The sequence below is a fragment of the Photinus pyralis genome, unplaced genomic scaffold, assembly GCF_008802855.1.
Source record: "Photinus pyralis isolate 1611_PpyrPB1 unplaced genomic scaffold, Ppyr1.3 Ppyr1.4_LG3a, whole genome shotgun sequence".
Taxonomy (NCBI): Eukaryota; Metazoa; Arthropoda; class Insecta; order Coleoptera; family Lampyridae; genus Photinus; species Photinus pyralis.
Genome location: NW_022170509.1, coordinates 8001972 through 8029617, shown reverse-complemented (window position 1 = coordinate 8029617; position 27646 = coordinate 8001972). Strand labels below are relative to the sequence as shown.

The 27646-nt window shown below is 36.3% G+C and overlaps 2 protein-coding genes across 5 annotated transcripts; both read left to right on the top strand.

Annotated features, from left to right (window-relative positions):
* The first annotated feature begins 1545 nt into the window (after nt 1-1545).
* Nucleotides 1546-5968, top strand: LOC116166278 (kinesin-like protein KIF3A). The gene is made up of 9 exons (XM_031481165.1): nt 1546-1782; nt 1863-2091; nt 2142-2669; nt 2715-2912; nt 4362-4568; nt 4615-4676; nt 4727-4907; nt 5163-5399; nt 5448-5968. The coding sequence occupies exons 2-9, from the start codon at nt 1873-1875 to the stop codon at nt 5700-5702; spliced, it is 1887 nt and encodes a 628-aa protein (XP_031337025.1). The 5' UTR covers nt 1546-1782; nt 1863-1872; the 3' UTR covers nt 5703-5968.
* Nucleotides 5969-7649: 1681 nt separating this feature from the next.
* LOC116166279 (cysteine protease ATG4D) lies at nt 7650-19008 on the top strand. Of its 4 annotated transcripts, none has more exons than XM_031481169.1 (7): nt 7650-7966; nt 8012-8235; nt 12045-12348; nt 12400-12604; nt 17976-18052; nt 18108-18511; nt 18564-19008. In XM_031481169.1, exons 2-7 carry the CDS (start codon nt 8233-8235, stop codon nt 18738-18740), a joined length of 1170 nt encoding a protein of 389 aa, XP_031337029.1. In that variant the 5' UTR covers nt 7650-7966; nt 8012-8232; the 3' UTR covers nt 18741-19008. The 4 variants fall into 4 exon arrangements, with proteins under 4 accessions (XP_031337029.1, XP_031337027.1, XP_031337026.1 ...); XM_031481167.1 differs by having other exon boundaries at nt 7651-7929; nt 12016-12348; XM_031481166.1 differs by having other exon boundaries at nt 7651-7966; nt 12016-12348.
* The last annotated feature ends 8638 nt before the right edge of the window (nt 19009-27646 follow it).

The following is a 27646-nucleotide window of genomic DNA, read 5'->3' as shown; positions in this document are numbered from 1 at the left end:
CCGCAGGATGGATGGTATTTATCGCCAACCAACGTCCGATTGATCGAAGGGGTGGATCCCCGGCGGAGCAACCAGGGTGAAATACCAAGCCCCCCAATCGACGGATATGAAAAATTTTGAATTCAGAATTATTTGCTTTATATAGGTTATTTTGGTCTGGACTTTTAATTAATCGGGATAATGGTACGTACGTATTTGTTATGTTTGTAAAGATACCTAATAGTTCATAATATGCAATTAACGTGAAAATAAATGTTTAGTTCCAAAATAGACGTAAGCATTGCAACAGTGCGACGTCACCTAAAATTTCTCCGCATTTTCTGAATTAATAAAATTTCGTTGATCGTACCATATTTTAGGAAAACGTACTCGTTTGGGATGAGCTTGACCTGCAGGTGTTCGCGCGGGGAGGGCAATGCGAGGTATAGATCGACGGTGGTTGATCTAGATTGACCGAGGGCCGAGGTGAAATGGGTATCCTCACTAACGCGTGGCGTAACCCTTCCTCAAATAGAGGTAGCAGTAGATCGGGGCTGAATGCCCCTCGGTGAGTTATTGAATTAATTGGCGATGATCGCGGATCAGCAGTCGCAATGTTTGTTTACATCACCCTCGAGCGCAAAAGACATCAGTAGACATCGCATCTTTAATAAACCCATAAAGAGCGTTTAAAAAAGCGGCAGAGTACCTCGGCGTGACCCCACGGAGTCATTGGATTTGACCCATTTTCAATTGGCTTGTTACATGTTGCATATAGGTCAACTGTGCAAAGTTTGAACTAAATAGTTTCAAGCGTTTGGTAGAGACAGAGAGACGTGACCCCAAGGGGTCATTGCGGATTTGACCCATTTTCAATAGACATGTTACATATAGTATAAAAGTATACTGTGCAAAGTTTCAACCGAATAGGTACAAGCGTTTGGCAGGGACAGAGAATCATAACCCCACTGGGTCATTGGATTTGACCCATTTTCAATAGGCTTATTACATGTGTAATATAGGTCAACTGTGCAAAGTTTGAACTAAATAGGTTCAAGCGTTTGGCAGAGACAGAGAGGCGTGACCCCAATGGGTCATTGGATTTGACCCATTTTCAATAAGCTTATTACTTGTGGCATATAGGCCAACTGTGTAAAGTTTGAACCAAATCGGTCGAAGCGTTTGACAGTTATCGTGTTCGCGGACAGACGGACAGACGGACACCATCAACTCCCCTATAAAGTTTGCATCGCTTTGTTCTGCCGCTTAATAATGAGGTCTGACCAAGCGCGCCCATTTAATTTGCTACTTCCCCTATTAAAAATGCTACCCCTTTCCTTAATATGCATATTCTAGGGTTCGATAACTTATTAGTGTGCTACTTTGTATTGTAAACGGTCATTATCGCTCTATTCAGAATGATACAGTGTAAATCATATAATGATTGATAAGAATTTATTATTATGTCAAAGGTGTAGTATTATTCATGTTTTTTTATAGTAGAAAAAGTCCTCTAGTAGTTCTACTACGTCGTAGTTCACACAACTTGTAGTTCAATGCTACAAAAAAATAGTGCGATTTTCACACACCAATTGCAAGTTTAGAAATCAGAATTATTCATTATTGGGTTTATATAACGTAACATACATAACACTTATTCGTGCTTCTTATTTCGTTTTTCTGCCATTGTCCATTATAAAAAATCGTGATTTGATTTTCAAACTCCAGCGAGTACGCGTGCGCAGTGCGCTTTTCACCGAGTTACGTCGGAGTTTAGGTGCAATTGCAACTACTGCAATGCAAGTTGGTATTACCCGTTATTTGTCTCCAGAGAACAATGCCTACAAATTTTTCAATAATTATTAGAATATAATTTTATACAGGTAACCAGCCATGGCAAAAACTAAATCCAATCGCCAAGATGAAATAGAAAATGTTCGTGTTGTAATTAGAGTACGTCCATTAAGCAAAAAGGAAGAAATTAAAGGCCATCAGAACATTGTAGTAGTAGATCGCTCTGAAAATGTGATTACATTAACAAAGCCAGACACTGTAAATGGGAAATCAAAATCGTTTAAATTTGATTACATTTTCCCAGAGGATTGTACGCAGGTACGGGTAGCAACTTGCAATCGCTTATGACGAATGTCGCTCTGTTGTAGATGGATTTGTATAGACTCATCGCATTGCCTATTGTTGAGAAGGCATTCCAAGGATATAACGGTACAATCTTTGCTTACGGTCAAACGGGTACTGGGAAAACCTTCACAATGTCAGGAGTTTCTAATCAAAATGATTTGAAAGGCATCATACCGAACACATTTTCGCATATATTTACTCAAATATGCAGAGCAAGCGGCGAACGATTCTTTGTAGTAACTGTGACATATTTGGAAATTTATAACGAAGATGTACATGACCTTTTGTCATCAAATCCTAATTCAAAATTGGAAGTACGAGAACGTCCCGATGTTGGCGTCTACGTGAAAGATTTAATGGGGTTTACCGTTGATTCTATTGAATCAATCACGGAATTAATGAACAGAGGCAATGCCAATCGAATGACTAGGTCAACTTTAATGAACGATGTCAGTTCGCGTTCTCACGCCATCTTCACGATCAATATTGAAGCTAAGGATATGGCCGATAATAAAACAACGATAGGAAAATTGAACCTTGTCGATTTGGCTGTATGTCACAAATTTGTAATGACTTATTAATGCTTGCGATTGTAGGGTTCGGAACGTCTGAGCAGGACTCATGCTACCGGTGATCGTTTAAAGGAGGCCAGCAATATTAATCAGTCCTTGTCTGTACTTGGTAACGTTATATCCGCTCTTGTGGAGGGGAAGAGTAGTCATATACCTTATCGGAATTCGAAGTTGACCCGATTGCTTCAGGACTCTCTGGGTGGAAATTCAAAAACCGCAATGGTAACATAATTTTAATGTTGTAGGCTCCATGTTAACTCTGATTTATAGCTTTTTTCACTGTTTGATTGTAGTTGGTAGTACTTTTATGTTTCCGCTCTAGACATTAGTTGTCATATATAGGAAATTTGCATCCATAAGGCAGCCCTTACAATTTCTGTGTAGTTCCAATGAACTTATCAGAAGTGTCAGTTATATGGTAACAATATTGTGATGGTTTGCAATAGTTTAAATTCTCAAATGTAGAGGTCTATATCATTTTTAGCGCATATTCCAACTCATGTTGGAAGGCACTATTATGGCTACTTTCCTCGCCCATCCGTCTGAGGCCTTAACTACTAAAGTTTTCAAGATATTTAGTTCGTTCTTTTTGAATTCGGTAGCTTACAACTCTAGCACCCGAGCCAAGACAAATCTTGACGATTAATTTGCGCATTGTCAACTGATTTTTATGGAGATAATTTTTTTTAAATATACCCCCAGATGCTTCTTATAAAGCAAGCATATCGCATATTGTACACATCAAATATGCGCATGCGCTATGCTAACTTTTATTTATAAAGAAATTTTTTGAAATTTGAACCAAAGATTCGTCTAGGAAAGGTAATTATATTGCATATTTTAAACACCAGGTGTGCGCATCCGCTTGCAAGAGAATCTTTTGGTCAAATCTATATTTGATCTTGGAAGTTTTGTGTGCAGCCTTAGCTGACACTGCTCATTTAAAATTAAAAATTAAAATAATAAAATAATAGAAAAAATAAATGAAAAAATAGAGGAAGAGTTAGGTTAGTGCTATGGACTTACAGCATGAAGGTCCCGGGTTCGATTCCCGGGACCGCCCACAAACAGCCTTTGGCGTTTTTCCTCCTTGAAGTCGACTCAGTCTTGTTGAAAAAATGAGTACCTGGGGTAATAATAGGCGTACTGCTACTTCTCTGAACTTCGTTTCAGTTAGGACCGGGCTAAATTAAGTGGTCCATATTCTGTAAAACGTCGTCAGCTGTTTTAACGCGGGGCTATTATTATATATAAATAATAAAATAAATATTTGAAGTATGGTTTATTGGGTTCATATATACAGTGCTTGGTAAATAATTTGGTATGTAGGGGCTGACTTCATGGATGCTTAATTTTATTGAAAATTTAATGACGCGAAATACCAAATGTATTGCCTTTTTCCTGGATTTCACGCTTCAATTACAATAAATAAGTAACGAGGTTATTCTGCAAATATTTAAAGAAATTTTGTAAGTCACTAAAACAACAAAAATCACAAGACTTGAACTTGAAGCTATTTTGCTCTTCCATTCAATCGGAAATTTAGTGTTGGGCAGTAGTAATATTTACTGACAAATAATCGTTTTCAAAACTAAAGGGCTGTTAACTTTGAAACTTGGCACTTTATTGTTCTGAATAATAATAATTTGAAAGAATTGCATTTTCACACAGATTGCTATGGTTAGTCCATCTGATGTTGACTATGAAGAGAGCATATGCACATTGCGATACGCCAGCCGTGCTAAATACATTAAAAATCATGTTCGCGTTAATGTAGAGACCAAGAAGGGTCTAATTGAGGCCTTTGAACATGAAATTGCCGAACTTCAAAAACGAGTAGCCCAAATATCTCTCGCTGAAGAAAAAGTCATAAAACTGGTAAGCAAACTTATAAGTAATTCATGCTACTCACATTTACTTTTAGAAGAAAAAAGAAAAAGATAAGGCACAAATCGAATCGGTGTCCGAAGAGTTGGTAAAAACTGAGTACGCCCCCTCAATAGTATGTATTTTAATTGTAACACAATCTCTTGTAGAAAAGAACGTTCAGATTTGCTTCAAAAGATTACTGTCATACAGAAGAAAATTTTGGTCGGTGGAGAAAACTTATTCGAGAAAGCGCAACAGCAACAATTTTTGCTGGAAACGTCTTCTGCGGAAATTGAAAATTTAGATAAATCGCAACAACAACTGAAGGAAGCTCTGGAAAAGAAAGGCGTAAGTATTGGATCCATAATACAAAATTTTCGTGGATAAGTTTTTCTCTGTAAATAGGCCCATTTCATTTTTCAATTTTTTTTGGTTAATAATATGGAGATGACAATCCAGAAAATTTGAGATCCCTAAGTTAATTATTTCAGGGTGTAATTGGCACAGAGTGCGATGACGTCACTAATTCCAGAATGTTGAGCGTTGCACAAAATTTCAACTTTGTTGTAATTTATTTATATAGTCACCCACTTTTTTTTACAGGCCGAACGAATTGATGTAGAGGAAAAATATTCTAGTCTACAGGAGGAAGATATAGCATTAACAAAGAAGATAAAAAAAGTTCAGTGTTTATTAAACGACGTCAAAGAAGAACACGCCGATAAAGAACACGAATACCAAAGGGAAATGCAAGCCTTACTCGATACTAATCGCCTGACCGTTCGTGAAATACAATTGGCCAGTGTTATGATAGATTATTACATTCCGAAAGAATATTTGGTAATTTTGGTGGTACGATTGTTAATTTTTATTTTAATTTCTTTGCAGAAAAAGATTGAACTTAACACCCAGTGGAACCAAGATACGACCGAATACCAAATGAGGGGCGTTGCGTACACCGGTAATAACATGCGCAAAGCCGTATCGGCGTTTTGCAGCAAGGAAAAACCAGTAAGACCGAAGATGAAAACGGTCTATCACTTATACAACATCAGCAAGAGTAAACAAAGAGCTCGAACCTCGTGGGTCCCACGTCCGAATGGAAATAGACAAATGGGGTGTAGGTCTGCCCAAGTGAATTAGGGTTGTTACCATTTTTATTTTTGTGGTATTTTTAATTGTGATAAAATTACCAATTTCTAGTCATTTTGCAATTGGCATGCACACAATGCATTTCATTATACCAGTATTAAGTAGGCAGCTTTGTTGTAGCTATTTTGTTCATACATAAAGGTATTTTTATGTATGTGGTGATCATTAAGTTAAGTTTCACAGTATTTGTTAGTGTTTGAACTTGTTCACCTGTGGTGTCATAATTCCAATTTCAAAATAATAACTTATTCTAGCAATGCGAGTCTTTAATTGCCGTTTGAATTGAATTTAAATGTAATAATAATCAAAAAAATGCTTAATGAATTCGGTATCAAGGTAAGCGATTGCGGTGGCGAATATAACATGAATTTTCCATGGTAGGAGAGGCTGTTCTCACTTCCACTTTAAAAATCTCCTTTAAGATTTCGTAAAGAGACAGCCAATCAAAACGAAATGTGAATACCTTATCGGCGGTAACACGTGCTTATCTTGAAACTAATTAAATTTCACTTTATGCAACTCGATAATAAATGTTCTTATCGCATTGACCAGAGGAACTTTATAATGTAACGCGCAAACCAACAATGTTTCTACCTTTTACAATTAAATTAACAAATTACAAGGCGATCAATTTAAACAAAACGTAAATATTTAATAATTGTTATACAAGACAACGTTGAACTCCAATCCAAATAAATAGAATGAACATAGCAAACGTAGCGGTGGCGAATTTTCCGTGGGCGAAGATTCCGGAATCTGTGTTCTGAGACGAAATGGGCACTGCTCAAATATGCCTGTTGTGACATGTTCGAAAAACGGCCAGGAAGCTAAAAATTGGTAAATTTAAAGCGGGCAGAGGATACACTTTTTATACTGTAATTGGTGGAGCCTGGACAAAATCAATCGACAAAACAAACATATTTCATGCAGACAGAAGTTCGGGTCATCGAGTACGAGCAGACTGCTACAGCTACATTTTCACTGTTGCTCATTCAAGTTGTGTAGTGTTTGAGGAAATAACCGGACAACTTTTTTTATTATGTTTATTAGCAGAAAAAGGACAAAGAAATCTTAGGATCTACTTTTTATACAGGATGTCACAGAATCAATATTCCCAATTTTCAGAAACGATGGGGGGCACTGAAATTTCTGGTTTTTTTTCGCTAGCTTAAACCGTATAAGCTGCCCCGCCGGTCTCAATATTTGTAAAATGATGCATTTTCTACTAAACACTTACCTAACATGACAATGAAACATACGCATTTATCTCACAATGAAAATAATTGTGTTTCATAGGCCACTTGATGACACCTAGGTATTTCCGGACATTAGTTTATTAATAAAAAATGTTCATTTGAGCGCCTTTCCATTATTTTTGAAAATTAGGAATAGTTTTTCTGTGATGCACTGGCCAAAGACTTATTATAGGAGAATTCAGTGCAACTACAACCCATATTGGAGATAGGGCAACAATTCATTGTTCGGTTTACTTTGGAGGAGAACAGGGACGTTGGGTAACCCTACTCATTCGACATTATTGACTATTAAAATAATTAATCAAAATGCCAATTATGCAATTGTAGATTTATTTTGCTCGCCTTCTTTTATTGTACTTTTGGATTATCCACCATGTGTCATTCTTTGATTCAAATTTAAGCGGGATCCGGTTCGCTTTTGGAACGTTGCCGTTTTTATTTTAATTCCGAGTCACTGTAGTGATTGGCGTAGAACAGGGGTTGAGTATACTATAAACCTAAATTTGTTTTATTTGTGTCAGCTTAATCTAAATTGCGATTTTTTGTTTTTACGTAATACATGGTAATACATATACAATGGGTGAGGTTGGTTTTCTCCAAGGCTTATAATGATTCGCGGTATGCTAGCCACAGCTTTCTGGTGTGATTACGACACTGTTGCCAACTTATTGTTACAATACCCTAGCTCGTGTACTTTAATTTTGCTGTTTGTGATTTGAGTCAGTTGAGTATATTTAAATGGTGACAGATAAGGAATCTCGAGGTTGACAATATTTCCTTATTGAATAGCTGTTATTTGTAAATTCTGCTGATTAAAAAAGTGACGTAATTAGCGTACGTTTTTCTGATATTCTTATCTTAAAGTTTTGTTATTCATTATGGAATGAGCATGTAGTTCAGTAGTGCAGCGCAGAGTGTCTTAACTGTTCAGGTTGTTTTGTGTTCGCTTAGGCCGTTCCCGTGTACGTAAAAATCCTCCCCTCGCAAACAAAAACAATGGTGCCTTCTTTTGTGTTTGTTCCTTTTATAACTTTGTATTTTTAGTTACGACTGGTTTGAAGATGTCACATAGTCCATGAAGATATTGGGGCAATTTAAGATGAATGCACAATTGGCATCCCGGGAGAGGTCGCACTTCTTCTTCCGCTCGGATATATCTAGCTCGCCGTCTAGTTCGTCCAGCCTTAAGCTTGACGACTATGGGAATCTCTTCGATGAAGGAAAGGTTAAGACTAGGCTTCTTTCGATGTGGAACAACGTGAAGTATGGTAAGTGCAATTACCCAAATTTTTGTAACTGCCGCCTCTCTGATTTGAATAGTATGCGTCCACAGTGTGGGGAAAAATACGTCGGTTGGTTTTTCACAATAGTGGGAAAAACCTGTTGATTTCCTGGATGTAATTTATCAACAGGTGAATTGAATATTATTTGTTGCAATTTTTTAGGTAGCGGCAATTGTGTGAAAACTACAAATAGGTTTATAATTAGTATGTACACAAAGTTATGACGTTAGGCACGTGCGAAAAAATACGTAGCCAGTAATTGGTTTGTTGATACCTGAAGAACAAATATAAATAGTTAATTGGGTGTATATAAAACCTGTTTGAAAAACTAGCTCTTGATAAGCAATTTTAGCCTGTCTAAGTAAACACAGACAGACAGTAAAAACGCTCTTCTTATCTTAGCATTATGAAATTTTAAACTGTAAATTCCATGCCCTTAATGGGTAGGTATTAGTTAAACAAGGCAAGTTTTATTTAAACAAGATACTTTGCCTTTGTGTGCGGTTGAGGAGTTCCCGAAATACCTTTTTGTAAAACATTTAAAGTAAGCGAGGTACATATGCCCATGCCAAGGAAAAAGTTCATAACATACGAAAAAACTGTCATTTTTTGTTTGCCAGCATTGCAAACAAAAAAAGGTAAATTGGACATATTGACAATACGGGTTGTGGTTGAGAATATGCCCACTAGCAATTTGAGCAAATGCACACTAATTTGTTTTTGTATTTTTTCATTATCATTCTTATAACATTGAATAATAATTCAGATTCTTTATTCCATGCATATAAACATTAAAGAACAAAAATTTGGTTTTCACAAAAGTAATCATTCGCGCAAGGAAAAGGTGTTTTGTGTATAAGCATTAAAATGATGAGGGGTCAACCACTTATTAAATTTGGTGTACATCCTGAGTAAATTTAGTCATTGTGGGTAATTATGTAAATAATTAGTAAATCTTGGGTAAATTTGGTATATTGTGTGTAACTTTGGTATAAAATTAGTAAAGGAAATTGCATTATACAGTACTGTGGGATATTTGAATGAATTATTTGCAAAAAGCACATTGTGTGTATCTATAATTATTACAGATTTCAACCGACAAATCGAGTTGATTCTTTGCACATTTAGTAACTTTTCTTAAATGCGGTCCTGATTCTGCAAATGCGTTTGAAAACTTAAGGCGGCGGTGAATCGTAAGGTATGGAGTGATTGGTTCAGATTACAGGAAAGAGTTTGTGGAAATTTGTTGTTTCAATGCAACCGTTAGGCAATACACATTGCACCGTGAGCGAAGTTGGGTCAACCACCTGTAAATTACTGCAGGGTGGTTTTATATTTTGTGTTAGAATTTGCCTTGAACCGCGAGCGAATTTAAATCAACCACCTCTAAATTATTAGAGAGCGGGTTTCATTTGTGAAAAGAGAATTCGTCTGAAGCGGTCGACTGTGCGCAAATAATATATTTTATACAACATCTACATTTTACTGTCGGTTCACCTAAATTAGACTGACAAGGAACTTTCAAAAGGAACCGTTCAGTACACTAGACCTACAGACTCGGTCGTTGAAAAATTTAAAAAAATGTTTTTTTTGCGATTAACGCCTTTAATATATTTCAGTTAATTCACAACAATGAACAATTAAAAGAAAGGAACAAACAAACAAACGCTTAATCATCCACTTCGCAAACTGTTTACAAAAAAAACATTAAAAAAAAAACAAAATAAAAAACACTAGCTGCATTTAAAATTTAAATTTCGCTATACTATTGTAACGTAAATTTAATTACGTGCTTTATTTATTTACAAATAATAAACAATAAATATATGGCGCCTCGATATCTATCGAGATTTCTGGAATATTCTCTACACTACACCACATGACATAAACTACATACGTAATATGTGCGCATTACTGAGTGTATTATTAATTTTTAAGAGCGAACTGATCACACACATTTGGCGCAATGTCCATCTAAAAGTCACCACAGAACCATCTTCAATCGATTATGAGATTGATTGTTTCAAAGGGGATCAAATACCACAATTGATCAAAGATGTCGTCCTTCACTGGCAATTCAGGTATGCAAATAATACGGTTGGCAAAGTTCAACGTTCAATGCTTGTACGTAAACGATAGTTGTGTATAATTACAGCAGTAATATCGATTTTTGAGATTCCCAATCCGAAACTCAAAGGGAAACGACAGAGCTTGACTCTTCTGGTCGTGAAGCGAAATAGCATCTTGGACCGCTCGGTTCATAATTCTTTTGCCATAAAAGACACTTCAAAAAAATTCCTAAGCAAATTTCATAGAAAAAAAATAGTCAAAATGCTAATTTGTAGAAAAACGTTCTTTTCGGACTTTGACTGGGGTTCGGAAACGAACGTTTTTCTACAAATTTTTTGTTATCAGTGGAAATACCACAATAAATTATGTGAAACTGTAAGAAGTCTGTGCTTCAATTCAAAACTTAGTCGCCGGCGCGATTTAGTTTCTCTAAAAAAAGTCGAAAAACGATCAAATGAGGGAGAATGCGAAATCGCTAAAGTTAAGGGTATAATATGTTACATAATACTTTTTGAGTACTTTCCAAATCTGCAATAAAATATGGGGTGCCTATATAAAATTTCATTTAAATATCTTAACAAATAAAAAAATTGAATCGCGCATGCCCTAAACAAATTTTTTGATTCGGCATTAGTCATACTTTTATTCGAGGTGCCTACATACAAAATTTCATTTAAATCTCTTAATAAATAAAACATTGGATTGCGCATGCGCAAAACAAATTTGTTGACTTTATGAAAATGTTGACTATATATCCCAAGGCACGTCTGACATCACTGCTATTAGGAAAACCTCGATAAAGATTTTTATTATGCGAGAACTCGGCTGCCTTAGCTTGCCTCCCCACAATTCCGAAGAATTAGGTAACAGATTTTTAATTAACACGTAACATAATTCTCCTCTATGAGAACTCTTATATCCTGGGTCGTAATTTGGGCTCGATTAAACACAAAGCTGGTCACAAATTTATTTGACAAAAATGACAACAATGCTGTAAGCAAGAAACGCACTCAGGGCCAATGTACCACGCAGATGCGATCGATTGAAATAAATTAAATTTAAAAGAAAATTCTAATTACCTTGAAGAGTTAATCACTTCTTTACTTTCAATTGATTCTTGATTTAAAAAAAAATGACTTTGTTGTAATTTAACTTGTAAATGTGTCTTCGATAAACTAACATCTGGGTTTACTTCGGCGAACACCTGCCTGTAAATTATTAGCTTTCACAGAGCGATAACGAACTCCTGGAAAAACACAACGCTCTTGACGTACTCGAACTTTACAATAAGTCAACACAATATACAAGACGATTATTTAAACAAAATTAAACGTCTAATAACTCAAATATTTGATGATATGATCGAAATGGTGTTCATTCTAAATTAGCGACCACATTTAACTTTAAGAAAAATTGAGATTTAGGGTGATTCATTGTTACTGTAGGTGTTGATGTCAATCAAAACGTCCGAATGACGTAGTTTATGTAACAATTGAACAGTTTTTGCATATTGGCAAAATGCGCACATCCACCTCACCTACCCTCGACTTTTTGGTTTCGCATGTTAAAATTCGTCTTTACAATGGCCCATCAAAGTTAAAATTATTCTTTTGTTGCGTCTTAAATACAAATATGTCCTACTTAATATGCGAATTACTGTCGATACTTAGCATGTTAATCAATAATTTCTTATAGGCATGAAACTAAAGACAAATTTTTCGAAGGAATCTCCAGTGTGGTTATTGGGGAAGTGTTACCATAAGAAAGTTGAAAGCCCGTGCTCCGATAGTACCGAACTTGGTACCGACGTCGTGGCTTTTCAAAGTCAAACGGACATTGCGAATAGCGACGAAGAGGGATTCGAAGGATTTAAAGCGGATTTTATGAGTCGTTTATGGTTAACATATCGTAGGGAATTTCCGGTACTAAACGGCTCGACCTTTAGCAGCGATTGCGGTTGGGGATGTATGGTGCGAAGTGGTCAGATGCTTCTTGCCGAAGCATTAATACGTCACTTCCTTAATAGAGGTAAGTGTTTAATGCGCGCGCGTAATTGGCGATATAGTTTATTATTGACAGGGTGGCGCTGGAACCCGGAACAGCAACCTACCACCAAGCAAAGTTACATTGAAAATGTAAATCATAGGAAAATTATTAAGTGGTTCGGAGATAAGCCGTCACGAAATAGTCCATTATCTATACATTCTTTAGTTCAATTAGGTGAAAGTATGGGCAAGAAAGCCGGAGACTGGTATGGTCCTGGATTTGTCGCTCATCTTTTAAAGTAAGTTAACTTGACTTCGCATCCAATCTGTTTTTTCTATATCATACATGCTTGGCTATATCCAGGACGTTTCTTGTTTTAAATCTGGGTTTGGGCATGGACTTCCAGCGCACTTTAACATACAAATCATCCAGTTTCGTGATCTCAAAACAGATATAATTCGAGCTTATCAGCAAATACATAAATTTGGTTGTATCTTTTATCATTTACAAGTAAGTACTTTATTGACTTCGTTTTGAGGGTGCTTGTTCCTATCTTGTAAATCAACTGCGTACTTGTAAAATTTCCATGTCTCAACTGAGATTTTAATCAGATACTAGTTAATTGTGTAATAATAGTACCCACTTGAAAGGTCAACATGGGGGGGGGGGGGAAACGACAAGAAGGCCTTTACAAAATAAGGTATACAAAAATGTTAGAACCTAGTGATTTTCTTCATTCTCAAATTGACGCATAGCAATTCAATTTTAGTTAGTTACAAGCCACTTGATTAGTGATACTTGGAAAATTTTGAATTGCTTACGATGGTATGAATTGTAATAGTCAGATAGTAACGACTAACATGATACAAGAGTTAGCTATGCAAGCAGTTGCATACTTCAACTCTATCTCGCATTTTGTAGTAATGGATATCTACTTAATAGGATAATACTGACAATTTTCGACAATAATAATAATAATAATAATTTATTAGTTATACTATAAAAATTAAAAAAAAACATCTCTGTATATTAACAAAGTTTCAGTTAACAATATAATCAAGATAGCTGATATCTGAATAAACTGTTGCCTCCCTGGTTCCCACCCACAATATTACCCAGACATGAATAGGCGTTTGAAGTCAATCGGCAGTCGCTAACAAAGAGGCGGTCCATGGAAGATGCGTAAGATGTTCCTTCTCCTCTCGACTGATAAGGTTGTCGATATGGAAGAGGCGATTCTTGCCAGATGCAAAATGTAGCTCCCTCTATGACATTTTTCTTTCCTAAGACATTCAAGTTTAGACTGTATGCGTTTGTAAAAGTGGTTTTATTAAAGTATATTCACATGTAACATGGAAGTGTCGCTTATTTTGTGTATATGTTACCGGCAAACAGCGAAATCCGGCATTTTGCGAAATGGCCAATGCAGCAGGCAAAGTGATAAATGGAACTCGAGTTCGCACTTCTCCTGCCTCTCTTTAGGGATTTCGCAAAATGCCTAAACGTTCAGGCAAAGTGAGAATGCTCGGTTATTTTCCACAGATTGCGCGTACAGCGGTGCAAAAGTAAAACGGTCGCGATAGTACCTTCCTCCATCTGATATATACTCCACAGTAAATCCAAAGCTTAACTCAACAGAGAACCCATGGAAGATATGCAGTCTAAACGTGAGCGCAATATTTAGCGAATACTTAAATAAAATCGCAATAGTCGCGTCGTTTACCATCCAATGGCAACGCTGTATGCACAATCTGTGGGAAATGACGAAGCCCTCGCACTTTGCCTGCATGTTTAGGCATTTCGTGAAATCCCGTTTCTCACTTTGCCTGTTACATTCGTCATTTCGCGAAATGCCTAGGCATTTTGCAAAATGTCGGATTTCGCAGTTTGCCGGTAACATATACATAATATGTTGATATAAACTTTTCTCCTTAAAATCACCCGAGGATTCACACCCTGTATTATCGGCACTCAATTAATTAACACCCTGTATAATTAAATAATGTATCTTCACATCACAGTGTTCAGTGTATGAGGTAACTAGGCGTTGAGCCAGGTGATCAAAAATGGACGATTTGGTTTCCTTTCTGGGGAGTAAGTAACCTACAAATTTAGATTCGTCATGACGGTAGAATAAATGTTTGGTATGATACTTCGTAAAATTCGGTAGCTTAGTGACGTCACAAGGATGGCCTCCGGGCGAAAATCTTCGTTAAGCATTCTTAAGTCCGGTTTCATGTGTAAGGATTAAGAGTACCATATTCAAAATGATATTTTGTCAAATTTGGTAGCTTAGTGACATCATGACGTCACAAATATGGCCGCCAAGTGAAAATTATACCGTTTTAAGGCCAGGATCAACTTGTGAGGACTACCAGTATAATACAAATTTTAATTTCAATCATACATAAAGATCAATGATTCGGATGATACTTTGTGAAAGTTGGTAGCTAAGATGGCAGCTATTAGCTAAGAGGTTTTCATGATACTGCTTTATAATTTGATATAGACTTTGTATTCACTTAAATTCTGTTTAACAATTCGTATTGACACCTAAATTCTAAACTTAATTTAAAATAAAAATGCTTTGTTTTATATTGTACATCATTATATTAATATTATTATGTATTGTATAACATTATACAGAGCATATATATCTATTTTCAAAAGAAACAATGATTATTCATCATCTGAACTGTCGTCTGAACCCGATGAAGTTTCGAAATCATAATCTGGTCGTGAATAGTTACTGCAAACCTGAATTTTACACATATCCGTACATTTCAATGAATTTTTGATACAGCAGCATGTATTCGGCTCACAATTTTCCTTGCAGGAACATGACAATAATTCAAGAACAAGCATCAATTGTGGGCAAGTATCCAATTTCTGTAGGATTTGTTACAATGCCCTTTCGCAGTTTGATATTAAATCCTGTCTCACTGGGAACCACTTTGCGTTTGGGACCAATACAACGCATCATAGTCCACAAAATATTAATTTTTTTATTTTTTAGCGCATTTCCACAAAAAAATGCGCTATTGTGGCCACTTTGTCCGTCCGTCCGCTCGTGTTGAGACTCTACTAGTTTTTTATCTTAAGAGCTATTGTTCTACTTTTTTCGCTATTTGGTTCGCTATGGTGTCGAGTCTTGCACCAAGGAAGGAATTTTTTCTATACCGCTTACAAAAAAGTTATTGTAAAAAAACGAAAAACCGTTTTTTTGCATGTTTCATAATTTTACACTTTTGCCGTTTCTTAACGATCCTAGAGATTGTTTATAATTTTGCATTGCTGTATGTCGTCTGCCTGTTGGTCTGTCCGTCTGTTCCTTTGTCTGTCTGTCCCCCTATCTGTCCGTGTGAACGATAACTTTGTTTAGAAATCTCAGATCGCTTTTACATCTCCGTTAGTTATGAACTGAATTGCATGAAATTCAATATGGGCATAGCTTTAGCCATATAATACGCAATGCCAAAAGTTGAGTCGAATCGATTCAAAATTCACAGCGCCCTTTTCGCATCTCGCCCATTTATAAACGGAGTTGCAAACTTTTTTAATTATAAAGGGTGTGGCATTTTTAACGCACATTTTAAATTTGAAATTAAACACATTAAATAATTACGAAATTGAAATATTTTTATTGGAATTTGAAGTTGTGTTCATGACATTACGTATGGAATATAACATCATTTAAATGGCCACCTCTGGCTTGGTGGAAAGACCGCATTCTTTTATTAAAATTTTCCATAACATTTTCGCATAATTCTGGATCAATCTCCTCAATACAGCGACGAATTTCGTCCTTCAATGCATCGATGGTTTCAGGATTGTTCACATAAACCTTGCTTTTAAGAAAACCCCAAAGAAAGAAATCCAATGGGGTTAGATCGCAAGATCTTGGAGGCCAGTTAACATCGCTGAAACGAGAAATTATGCGATTTCCGAATTTTCCACGCAATAACTGCATGGTTTCACGTGCCGTGTGGCATGTGGCCACCAAGCCAGAGGTGGCCATTTAAATGATGTTATATTCCATACGTAATGTCATGAACACAACTTCAAATTCCAATAAAAATATTTCAATTTCGTATTTATTTAATGTGTTTAATTTCGAATTTAAAATGTGCGTTAAAAATGCCACACCCTTTAAAAGTATTTAAATGAAATTTGATACTTAGCCACTTGGAATAAAAGCAAATTTAACGCCAATTTCAAAATTTGGTTTTGCGCATGCGCAGTGCCAACTTTCTTATTTATGAAGGGATTTAAATGAAATTCGATACATAGCCACTTGGAACAAAGGAAAATCTAACGTTAGCTTCAAAATTTAGGTTTGCATATGCGCAGTTCCAACTTTCTTATTTAGAAAAGCATCTTACAAATGGAAATGAATGCAAGTGGAAATGCGCTTTATGTAAATCGTTTACGATTACTTTTTAACTTGTTATTTTTTACGTATGTCTTTGAAATTTATTTTTATTTTATTTATTTATTTATTTATTTAGCCTTTATTTTTGAGTGGGCGGGGTTTCAGCCAAGGCTGCTCTACCAACCCAACCCACTATACATTTACAAATATCCATGCCCGAACCCGGATTCGAACCAGCACCACAGTCCAGCTTCAACTGAACTGCGCCACACAGGCCGGCCATCTTCTTGTGTACAATGGGTAGGGCCAACCCTCCTGCCAGGGTTGTAAGGTCGTACAGCGGCGTCATGCAATGATTTGGTATGGGCTGTGTTTTAATCCCATTAACTCGATGACTGGTTCCACTGCCTGAGAAAGTTCCTTCTAAACGATCGATATTATCCCATGCGAGGTGTGTAAGTAATTGCATTTGTAATTCGGAATTACTAACTGTTGCTCTTCTCAAGCTGAAATCTGCATAGCTATTGCTGTTTCAATTTCTTCGATTTAAGAGTATGAAAGCTCATGGCCACATCTATTTAGGAGTTTAGTTAACTCAACGACTTTGCCAGACAGGGATTTAAGAGCAAATGGTAGCAGAATATGCTTTGTCCTTCTGTGACAGCATGAATAAAATCTTGACCTAATGACTAACTTAAACGCGACACTCTCCCCTCTCAAGAGAAACTGCAGGAACAGATGGGTATCCTTGGAAGATTTTCACTTGGCGGCCATATTTGTGACGTCACGATGTCACTAAGCTACCAAATTGTACAAAATATCTTGAATAATAATCAAGTATCATCTCAAACATTGATTCTAGCTTTATGCTGAATCAAAATTTGTATGATACTTTTACTCCTTACACATGAAACCAGACTTTAGAATGTGTAACTAAGATTTTCGCCCGGAAGCCATCTTTGTGACGTCATAACGTCACTAAACTACCGAATTTTACGAAGTATCATACCAAACATTTCTCCTACCTTCATGACGAATCTAAATTTGTAGGTTACACTTACTCCCCAGAGAGGAAACCGTACATGCCCTCTGTCTCAACGCCTAAACCTGTCAATTCATCATTTTGTAAATTGCTGCATGTAACTACTTTAGATAAAAATTTTAAGACAGAGTTGCAGCAGTGGTTACTGTGTATTTGGGTTTAAAAATGCACAATTTATACTTGTTTATAATTATCCTAGCCATTATTGCCTACTTTACAATTTGTATTTGGTATTTACTTATGTTTTCATTGCAGGAAGGCTGTAAACTTAGCATCTAAGGATAATTATGAATTTGACTCTCTTCACGTTTATGTCGCTCAGGATTGCGCAAGTAAGAGTCATTTGATCCGACTGAACGTGTAACATTGAAACAAACTTGATTACAGTTTATGTTAGGGACGTGTTAGAACAGTGTTCCCCGAAAAAGGACGGAAATTGGAAATCTTTAATTTTGCTTATTCCCGTTCGTCTAGGCGCCGAGAAGTTTAACCCAATTTACGCTCCATGTGTGACGGCTCTTTTAAGCATAGAACAATGTATTGGTATAATAGGCGGACGTCCGAAACATTCCCTTTATTTTATCGGATACCAAGATGATAAATTAATACATTTAGATCCTCATTACTGTCAAGAGATGGTGGACGTGTGGGCGGCAGATTTTCCCCTATCGAGCTTTCATTGCAGATCTCCTAGAAAAATGCATCTTAGCAAAATGGATCCGTCTTGCTGTATCGGATTCTACTGTAGTACCGAAGAAGATTTTTTGAATCTTATTGAGAATGTGCAAACAGTAAGTTATTTAATGGCACTGTGCCCATGATAGATAGACACTTTCATTACAGCTAGTCATACCACCCGGCCAGGGGGGTCACGCCGAATATCCTATGTTCATATTTTGCGACGGCTATCAAAAGGACGCCGAATTACCTCCTATAAGACAGTTACCTCCCGACGTTGAATATCCAGTTGAAGGCCAGGATAGTGAATATGTCGATGATGAGGAATTTGAAATATTATAAAAAGGCTAATCGTTCTACGAAGTTGCGTAATATAATTAAACTTCAAAAACTTATGTGGGAGCAAATCATTACGTTGATATCAATTTGTTATTTTTAGGAAATTTATACAGTTATTGACTATCGATTAAGAAACCCTTTCTATGAAAATACAGATTTGTTACATGCTTCCATAAAGTTACAAAGCGTGTTAATGAAGTGTTTGTTGATATTTGTTATGTTGTATGACAACAATGTAATAAAAGGTGTGTTGAATAAATCATACAGTTTATATAGAGTCCACTAAGACTTCAATCAGAAATTTTGATTGCCGACACTTAAGTTAATATGTGATCATGTACTTTAAATGATAACTAGTTTTTAATTAGAAAACTAAAATTGATCATCCCCTTCCATTTCCATATCTATTTATTTTGTATCCTTAAGTTATTTCTTTATTTTAGTTACAATTGTATTCACAAATCTTCATTAATTGAGAAACGAATAAATTTGATCTTTATTAACCCTTGAAATTATTTTCAACTATACTTGTTTGTGGTGTAGTGGATGAATTGGAGGAATGCAACCAGTCATTATGTGATAAGAGCATAGTAAGAACGGAGTGATTTTAATATCTGGAGATATGGCCTTTCACTGAAAATCGACTATCCCAAAAATGTTCGGGAAAACACTTTCCTATTAATTTTGGTGCGTAGAATCCAAAACGATTAGAGAAATTTTGGAGTAGTCGATTTTTGGTAAAAAAGGAAGGTTATACACTGCCTTTTTTTGAGGCCCGAAAAAAAATTGTCAGATCGACCCGAAAAAAAAATTTCTTATAGAATGTGGCCTGTAGAATCCATAATTTCAAACAGTTCCAAGATTGGGCTACTAGTTCAAAAGTTACAGCCCTTTGAATTTTCTTTCGAAAGTGGTTTTTTGAGCCCCGAAAAGAAAATTGTCTCAGATCGACCCCGAAAAAAAATTTCTTATAGAATGTGGCCTAGTAGAATCCATAATTTCAAACAGTTCCAAGATTGGGCTACTAGTTCAAAAGTTACAGCCCTTTGAATTTTCTTTCGAAATTGGTTTCTAGTCTATAACTTTTGATTGAGAAGTCTGATCGAAAAGGTACGAATTGTTTTGGATTCTACGCACCAAAATTAATAAGAAAAAGTGTTTTCCCGAGAAATTTTGGTGCAGTCGATTTTTGGTAAAAAAGGAAGGTTATACACTGCCTTTTTTTGAGGCTCGAAAAAAAAATTGTCTCAGATCGACCCGGAAAAAAATTTCTCTTATAGAATGTGGCCTGTAGAATCCATAATTTCAAACAGTTCCCAGATTGGGCTACTAGTTCAAAAGTTACAGCCCTTTGAATTTTCTTTCGAAATTGGTTTCTAGTCTATACCTTGATTGAGAAGTCTGATCGAAAAAGTAAGAATTGTTTTGGATTCTACGCACCAAAATTAAATAAGAAAAAGTGTTTTCCCGAGAAATTTTGGTGCAGTCGATTTTTGGTAAAAAAGGAAGATTATACACTGCCTTTTTTTGAGGACCGAAAAAAAATTGTCTCAGATCGACCGGGAAAAGAAATGTTCTTATAGAATGTGGCCTGTAGAATCCGTAATTTCAAATAGTTTGAAGATTGGGCTACTAGTTCAAAAGTTACAGCCCTTTGAATTTCTTTCGAAATTTGTTTCTAGTTCATAGCTTTTGATTGAGAAGTCTGATCGAACAAGTACGAATTGTTTTGGATTCTACGCACCAAAATTAATCAGAAAAAGTGTTTTCCCGAGAAATTTTGGTGCAGTTGATTTTTGGTAAAAAAGATTTTTTGAATAATTAGTTTAAATACAATTGGTACAAGTGCGCCATCTCCTTGGCAATCGATACACTTTCTTTCATGTTCTAGTATTACAAGTTTAGTTGAGATGTCGCCACGTACGTAACTCCTTCAGCAATAGCATTTTAATTTATGCGATTAATAGCCGCGTTGGGCTTAGTTTTTCTTAAATAGCATTTCAAGATGGACGGAGTCTTGCAAAATCTGTAGAGCAATTGTAGTTCAATGCCCCGGTTTTTGAATAATTATTTTAATACAATTGGGACAAGTGCGCCTTCTCCATGGTAATCGCTACACTTTCCCTCATTGTATAGTTTTAGTAGTTTCGTTGAGATGCCGTCACGTACGTAACTTCTTTAGATATAACATTTGAATTTATGCGATTAATAGCCGCGTTGGACTTACTTTTTCTTAAATGGCATTTCAAGATGGACGGAGTATTGCAAAATCTGTAGAACAATTGTAGTTCAATGCCCCTGTTTTTGAATAATTAGTTTAAATACAATTGGTACAAGTGCGCCATCTCCTTGGTAATCGTTACACTAACTTTCACCTTATAGTATTATAAGTCTAGTTGAGATGTCGCTACGTACGTAACTTTTTTTTAACAACTTTTGAAATTTAGCCACGATCGACATACAGATTCAAAAGGCGACGGGACGACACCTCGCTAACTCTCAATCACCTTCTCGGACATTATATTCTCCTGATACAAGTTTTGTAAAGGTTTAAAACGAAGTAAGGCGTTGAAATGTTTCTGTGAGAGCAGGTTTACATCGTGAGCACAGTGTCGTTTAACAAGGTGACGGACGCGCACGGTACGGCCACGGGGAACCATTTGAGGAGCCTCTCATTGTCACCTAAGCTTTGAAATAATTACTTCGACACGAGTAGTGTGCAAAGATGCGTGGGGGTGTGTGTCCACCAACTCCATTCTCAGCGTCCATGTACGCCTTTCTCACCTCTCACACTCAAATAAAGCATGTCCTGGAGTGTCTGTATGCCCCAGGTCCGCAAAGGTGTCGTCCCGCCGCCTTTTGAATCTGTATGTCGATCGTGGGTCGTGGTTAAATTTCAGAAGTTATTAAAAAAGTTACGTACGTGGCGACATCTCAACTACACTTATAATACTATAAGGTGAAAGTTAGTGTAACGATTACCAAGGAGATGGCGCACTTGTACCAATTGTATTTAAACTAATTATTCAAAAACCGGGGCATTGAACTACAAATTGTTCTACAGATTTTGCAATACTCCGTTCATCTTGAAATGCTATTTAAGAAAAACTAAGCCAAACGCGGCTATTAATCGCATAAATTAAAATGCTATTTCTGAAGGAGTTACGTACGTGGCGGCATCTCAACGAAACTACTATAACTATACAATGAGAGAAAGTGTATCAATTCCAAAGGAGATGGCGCACTTGTACCGTTTGTTTTTAAACTAATTATTCAAAAACCGGGGCATTGAACTACAATTGCTCTACAGATTTTGCAAGACTCCGTACATCTTGAAATGCCATTTAAGAAAAACTAAGTATAACGCGGCTATTAATCGCATAAATTCAAATGTTATTCCTACAGAAGTTACGTACGTGGCGGCATCTCAACGAAACTACTATAACTACACAATGAGAGAAAGTGTATCGATTCCAAAGGAGATGGCGCACTTGAACCGTTTGTTTTTCAACTAATTATTCAAAAACCGGGGCATTGAACTACAATTGCTCTACAGATTTTGCAAGACTCCGTACATCTTGAAATGCCATTTAAGAAAAACTAAGTCCAACGCGGCTATTAATCGCATAAATTCAAATGCTATTTCTGAAGGAGTTACGTACGTGGCGACATCTCAACTAAAATTGTAATACTAGAACATGAAAGAAAGTGTATCGATTACCAAGGAGATGGCGCACTTGTACCAAATGTATTTAAACTAATTATCCAAAAATTTTTTTTTTCGAGACTCAAAAAAAGGCAGTACCAGGCATAACCTTCCTTTTTTACCAAAAATCGACTGCACCAAAATTTTTCGACTGCACCAAAATTTCTCGGGAAAACACTTTTTCTTATTAATTTTGGTGCGTAGAATCCAAAACAATTCGGACTTTTTCGATCAGACTTCTCAATCAAAAGTTATAGACTAGAAACCAATTTCGAAAGAAAATTCAAAGGGCTGTAACTTTTGAACTAGTAGCCCAATCTTGAAACTGTTGGAAATTATGGATTCCACAGGCCACATTCTATAAGAACATTTTTTTTCCGGTTCGATCTGAGACAATTTTTTTTTCGCGTCTCAAAAAAAGGCAGTGTATAACCTTCCTTTTTTACCAAAAATCGACTGCACCAAAATTTCTCAGGAAAACACTTTTTCTTATTAATTTTGGTGCGTAGAATCCAAAACAATTCGTACTTTTTCGATTAGACTTCTCAATCAAAAGTTATAGACTAGAAAACAATTTCGAAAAAAAATTCAAAGGGCTGTAACTTTTGAACTAGTAGCCCAATCTTGGAACTGTTTGAAATTATGGATTCTACAGGCCACATTCTATAAGAAAATGCCTTTTTCCGGTCGATCTGAGACAAATTTTTTTTCGGGGCTCAAAAGAAGGCAGTGTATAACTTTCCTTTTTTACCAAAAATCGACTGCACCAAAATTTCTCGGGAAAACACTTTTTCTTATTAATTTTGGTGCGTAGAATCCAAAACAATTCGTACTTTTTCGATCGAACTTCTCAATCAAAAGTTATGGACTAGAAACCAATTTCGAAAGAAAATTCAAAGGGCTGTAACTTTTGAACTAGTAGCCCAATCTTGGAACTGTTCGAAATTATGGATTCTACAGGCCACATTCTATAAGAAACTGTTTTTTCCCGGTCGATTTCGGACAATCCATTTTTCCGACCCAAAATATAGGCAAATATAGGCCTTGCTATTAACCGAAAATCGACTACCTCAAAAATGTTCGAGAAAACACTTTTCTTATAAATGTTGGGGCGTAGAATCCAAAACGATTCGTATTTTTTCGCTTAAAAATCTATATCATAAGTTATGGGCAAGTGGAAATGCGCTTTTTGTAAATCATTTACGATTACTTTTTTAACTTGTTTACAATACTTTTAATTCCGCTTAGACTGCTTAGGCTTAGTCCGTCGATTCCCATTCCGGCTCCATAATTCCCCCAGGTCAAGCCTCGTATTCGTGTTATATCATTGAATTGATAATAGTTATATTATGGTTATATGAAGTTGATATGAATGCACACTTGTCCGAAAGTTGTAGACATATGAGTTGAATGAAGTTCACGAAAGATGTGTCACTTGGGATGAAGGAAAACGGCCAAACTAATCTGCCAACGTTTTGTGCGGCCTAAAATAAGGTCCAACATCAAACAATGGTGACTGGACTGCCACCGATCCAAAGCTAATCGTTATACAGTGTCACCTCCTCCAGGGCAGTTTCACGAATTCTGTAGGCATTAGTTCCCGATATATCCATTGATCGACCTATAGGTGCATTGGACGCCCTATACATACATATGCATAGTAAATTGAAAGAATTGTACACTTGTTTCTGTTAGCGATTTATCTTGTTTATTTAACTAAATATAGGTAGCAGCATGCATAATTACATAATACCAAACAAAATAACATAACACCAAAAAGAAAAAATTTTTAATATTTTATAACGGCCATTTTTGATTATTAACGAGCGAGTTTATAATTTTGCGGTGTCTGTCCGTCCGTTAGCACGATAACTCATAAACGAATGGACCGATTACGATGAAATTTTGCAGGTGGATTCTTTATCAAATTTGTAGATCGGAGTTCGTGAATTGAATGTATGTATGTAGCCCAAAAAATAAGGAAGGCCCTTTTGACAACTGCGTTAGTTATGAACCGAATTGCATGAAATTCAATATGCGTATAGCTTTAGCCATATAAAACGCAATTCCAAAAATTGGGCCCAATCGATAAACATTCACAGTGCCCTTTTCGCATCACGACCATTTACAAACCGGATAGCAAACTTTCTTATTTGTGAAGGTATTTAAATGAAATTTGATACATATGCACTTTGAATAAAAGCAAATTTAACGCCAGTTTCAAAATTTCGTTTTGCGCATGCGCAGTGCCAACTTTCTTATTTATGGATGGATTCAAATGAAATTTGATACATAGCCACTTGGAATAAAAGCAAAACTAACATCAGGTTTAAAATTTGGTTTTGCACATGCTATAGTCATACCCAGGAGCTCGTTTTCTACATTTGTTTAGTTTATTGAACATTAGTTTTTTTATGGTCTGCTGAGAGATATTCTCCTACACAAATCGGGAATATATTTGGTGACCAGTAAGCAATATTAAACAAACTAAAAGATCTTCAACACTACATTCATATCTCTCAATATGTGATATGTTATTACACTATACTAGTTGCGGGTGCGATTCCAAATCCATATAATCGCTGCGGTGGTGTTCTTTACACAAGTAGGTACCGAGTATTGCAGGAGAATCTCCCCTCTCTCCTATTAAAGCTGCAATTAAAGTTAAGAATATGACATCGATAAGGTCGATTCCAAATGGCTTTAATTTCGATCTGATGGTAATGGAGAATCTTGCATTAGTGACTTTCAATTCGGACTCTGAGACCTAGAATATTTTATCACCAGAGCCGGATAAATCACACGTAGAAAATCTTTGGAATTTATGAATTATTCAGGGTAATTCCATTTGATGTATAAGTATAAAGTAACTGTTAACATTGCTTGCATACTTACGAGTACCTACCTGTACTTGTATGGCAAGTTTGTGTGCCAGTACTTTTTAGCGCATTTTTTAAAAATTAAAAAAAATTTGCTATTGTTTGCGTTTTGTCCGCCCGTCCGTCCGGACCCACTTCTGCCGTTTTGATCTACTTCTAGCGGAATGGTCCTATAGTCCTGGAATTTTTTGCAGTAGGTAGCCTATACCTTCAAGGTGTGTCAGACGGCCATCAAATTTCGCTGTCTAAAAGGGCCCCCCCACGAATTCTTTCCTGCGAAGCTGTTTTTGAAAGTGGAACTAGTTTTATCCTTCATGGTACTCTAATGAAAGGTCTCAACGAAAGGGATTAATTTCTACCAACCATAGCCCTCCTCCTCGACCTCGACCTCAAGAACGGATTGTCGGAAGAGGGTACTTACAAAGAGCGATTGAGTCGTCTGCAGGATATATATCCATTGGTGATGTCAAAACAAAAGCTATTTCGGTTAAAAAAATGCGCTTTATCTGCACAGGAGTTGTGCACAATTTATACTTGTTTGTAATCTCTGGTTTCCTATATTTATATACGTCGTCGCTGGAAACCAAAGCGATTCCTCAAATCTCTTCAAAATTGTACCTTACAATGGAACGTGATTCTTTAAAAACGGAGTACCTACATAATACTTTTAATTCTTAATAAATATGTACTTTTCTTTTGTTAATATTCCATGAAAATACAAATTTAGGAAATAGCAATATTGAGCATTTAATATAATAAAGAGTACCGACGTCATTTCAGAGACGCGAAATCATTTAAAAGTTGGTTGAGTTTGATGTTAATGTTTTTAGTTTCTTCACGTTCCACAGCCATTAACATCAGGGAGCAAAGTCTTTCAATGACCAGTGGGTAGTGGAAGTTCTTTGCTCGTTTCAATATTGAAAAGACCCTTCATTTCCCGCAGTTGTAATAGGCAAGGTAGCAATTATATAAACGTTCAGGACATTCAAAAATGCAAAAATATTGTTCGCGAATTGCGAGTGAATGGGACGTCGGAAGTAGACACTGACATAGGGAGTGTGATTACTCCCGGCAAGATCTTAATGATGGTGGAGTCACAACTTCAAATCCGAATTGCGGGTGAACGAGATGTCGGAGTCTTATCTTCAAACGCGCATCGCGGGTGAATATTACCGAAATTAATTAGTTTGCACAAACTATAACTTTCCTGCGCGACCTTTCCTAGATCAGTAGGTGGCCGGGGGGAGGAGGGAGGGGGTAGAAATTAATTTTATCTTTCATGGTATTCCAATTAAAGGTCTCAATCAAAGGAATTAATTTCTATCAACCATAGCCTCCGCCTCGACTCCTTATCGTGATCGGATATTAATAATTCCTTATATCTCAAGAACAGGTTGTCGGAGGATGGTATTCACACAGGGCGATTAGGACGTCTATAAGAAATATATCTATTGGTGATGTCAAAACTTTACGAGCGAAAACTCCAAAACGTCGGAGGAAACTACTCATAAAGGTAAAATGAAGACATATCTATTGGTGAAGTCTGCCCATTAAACATCTAAGAAGAAAGAAAACATCGATAAATATAGTATGCATCCATTTACTAAGCTAATTCGGTTTTAAAAAAATGCGCTTTATCTGCACAAGAGTTGTGGACAATTTATACTTGTTGGTATGGATAAGGCACAAAACTTTTACGCAGAATCCAAAATTCATGTAGAAATAAGAAAGATGTAGAACGGTGCCACCGTTTCCCATAAGAAGAGGATGTAAATTTCGCACGAGTTTCCTACGGCCGAAACGCTTTGGATAAACTATTTGCAAATTGTGCAAATCATGAGGACAAGATTTTTAATTAGCAGCACCTAAGAGCACGAAAAATGGCATAGGTGCATAAATCCGAAAAAGGAATACGCCATTGTAACGGATCTTTGGATATCTTCATGGAAACAACGAAATACTCGTGTCACATGTATGGGTGCGTAGTTTTAACAGAAGGTAAAGTCCTCCTAAAAGATGAAATTCACTGTTTACATATATGTTCATGGTTCCTATCGCTATCAATGATAAGTACTGTGTATCATGAATAAACATTAGTTTTTTTTATCGTCTGCTGGGACACATTCCCCCACACATGTGGCGCTAATCCAAAAAAAAAGGTGCGAACATAAAATAAAATACGACCCGTTTTTGTTTTGTATGAACTTGACGAAATCCTGCATCAGAATAGCCTTGGTATATTGTGGTTTACCTAAGTAGAATGGATTGCGTCAGTTTCCAAATATTCAGACTAGTCTGTAAGAATCTGCATAATGACTCAAGAC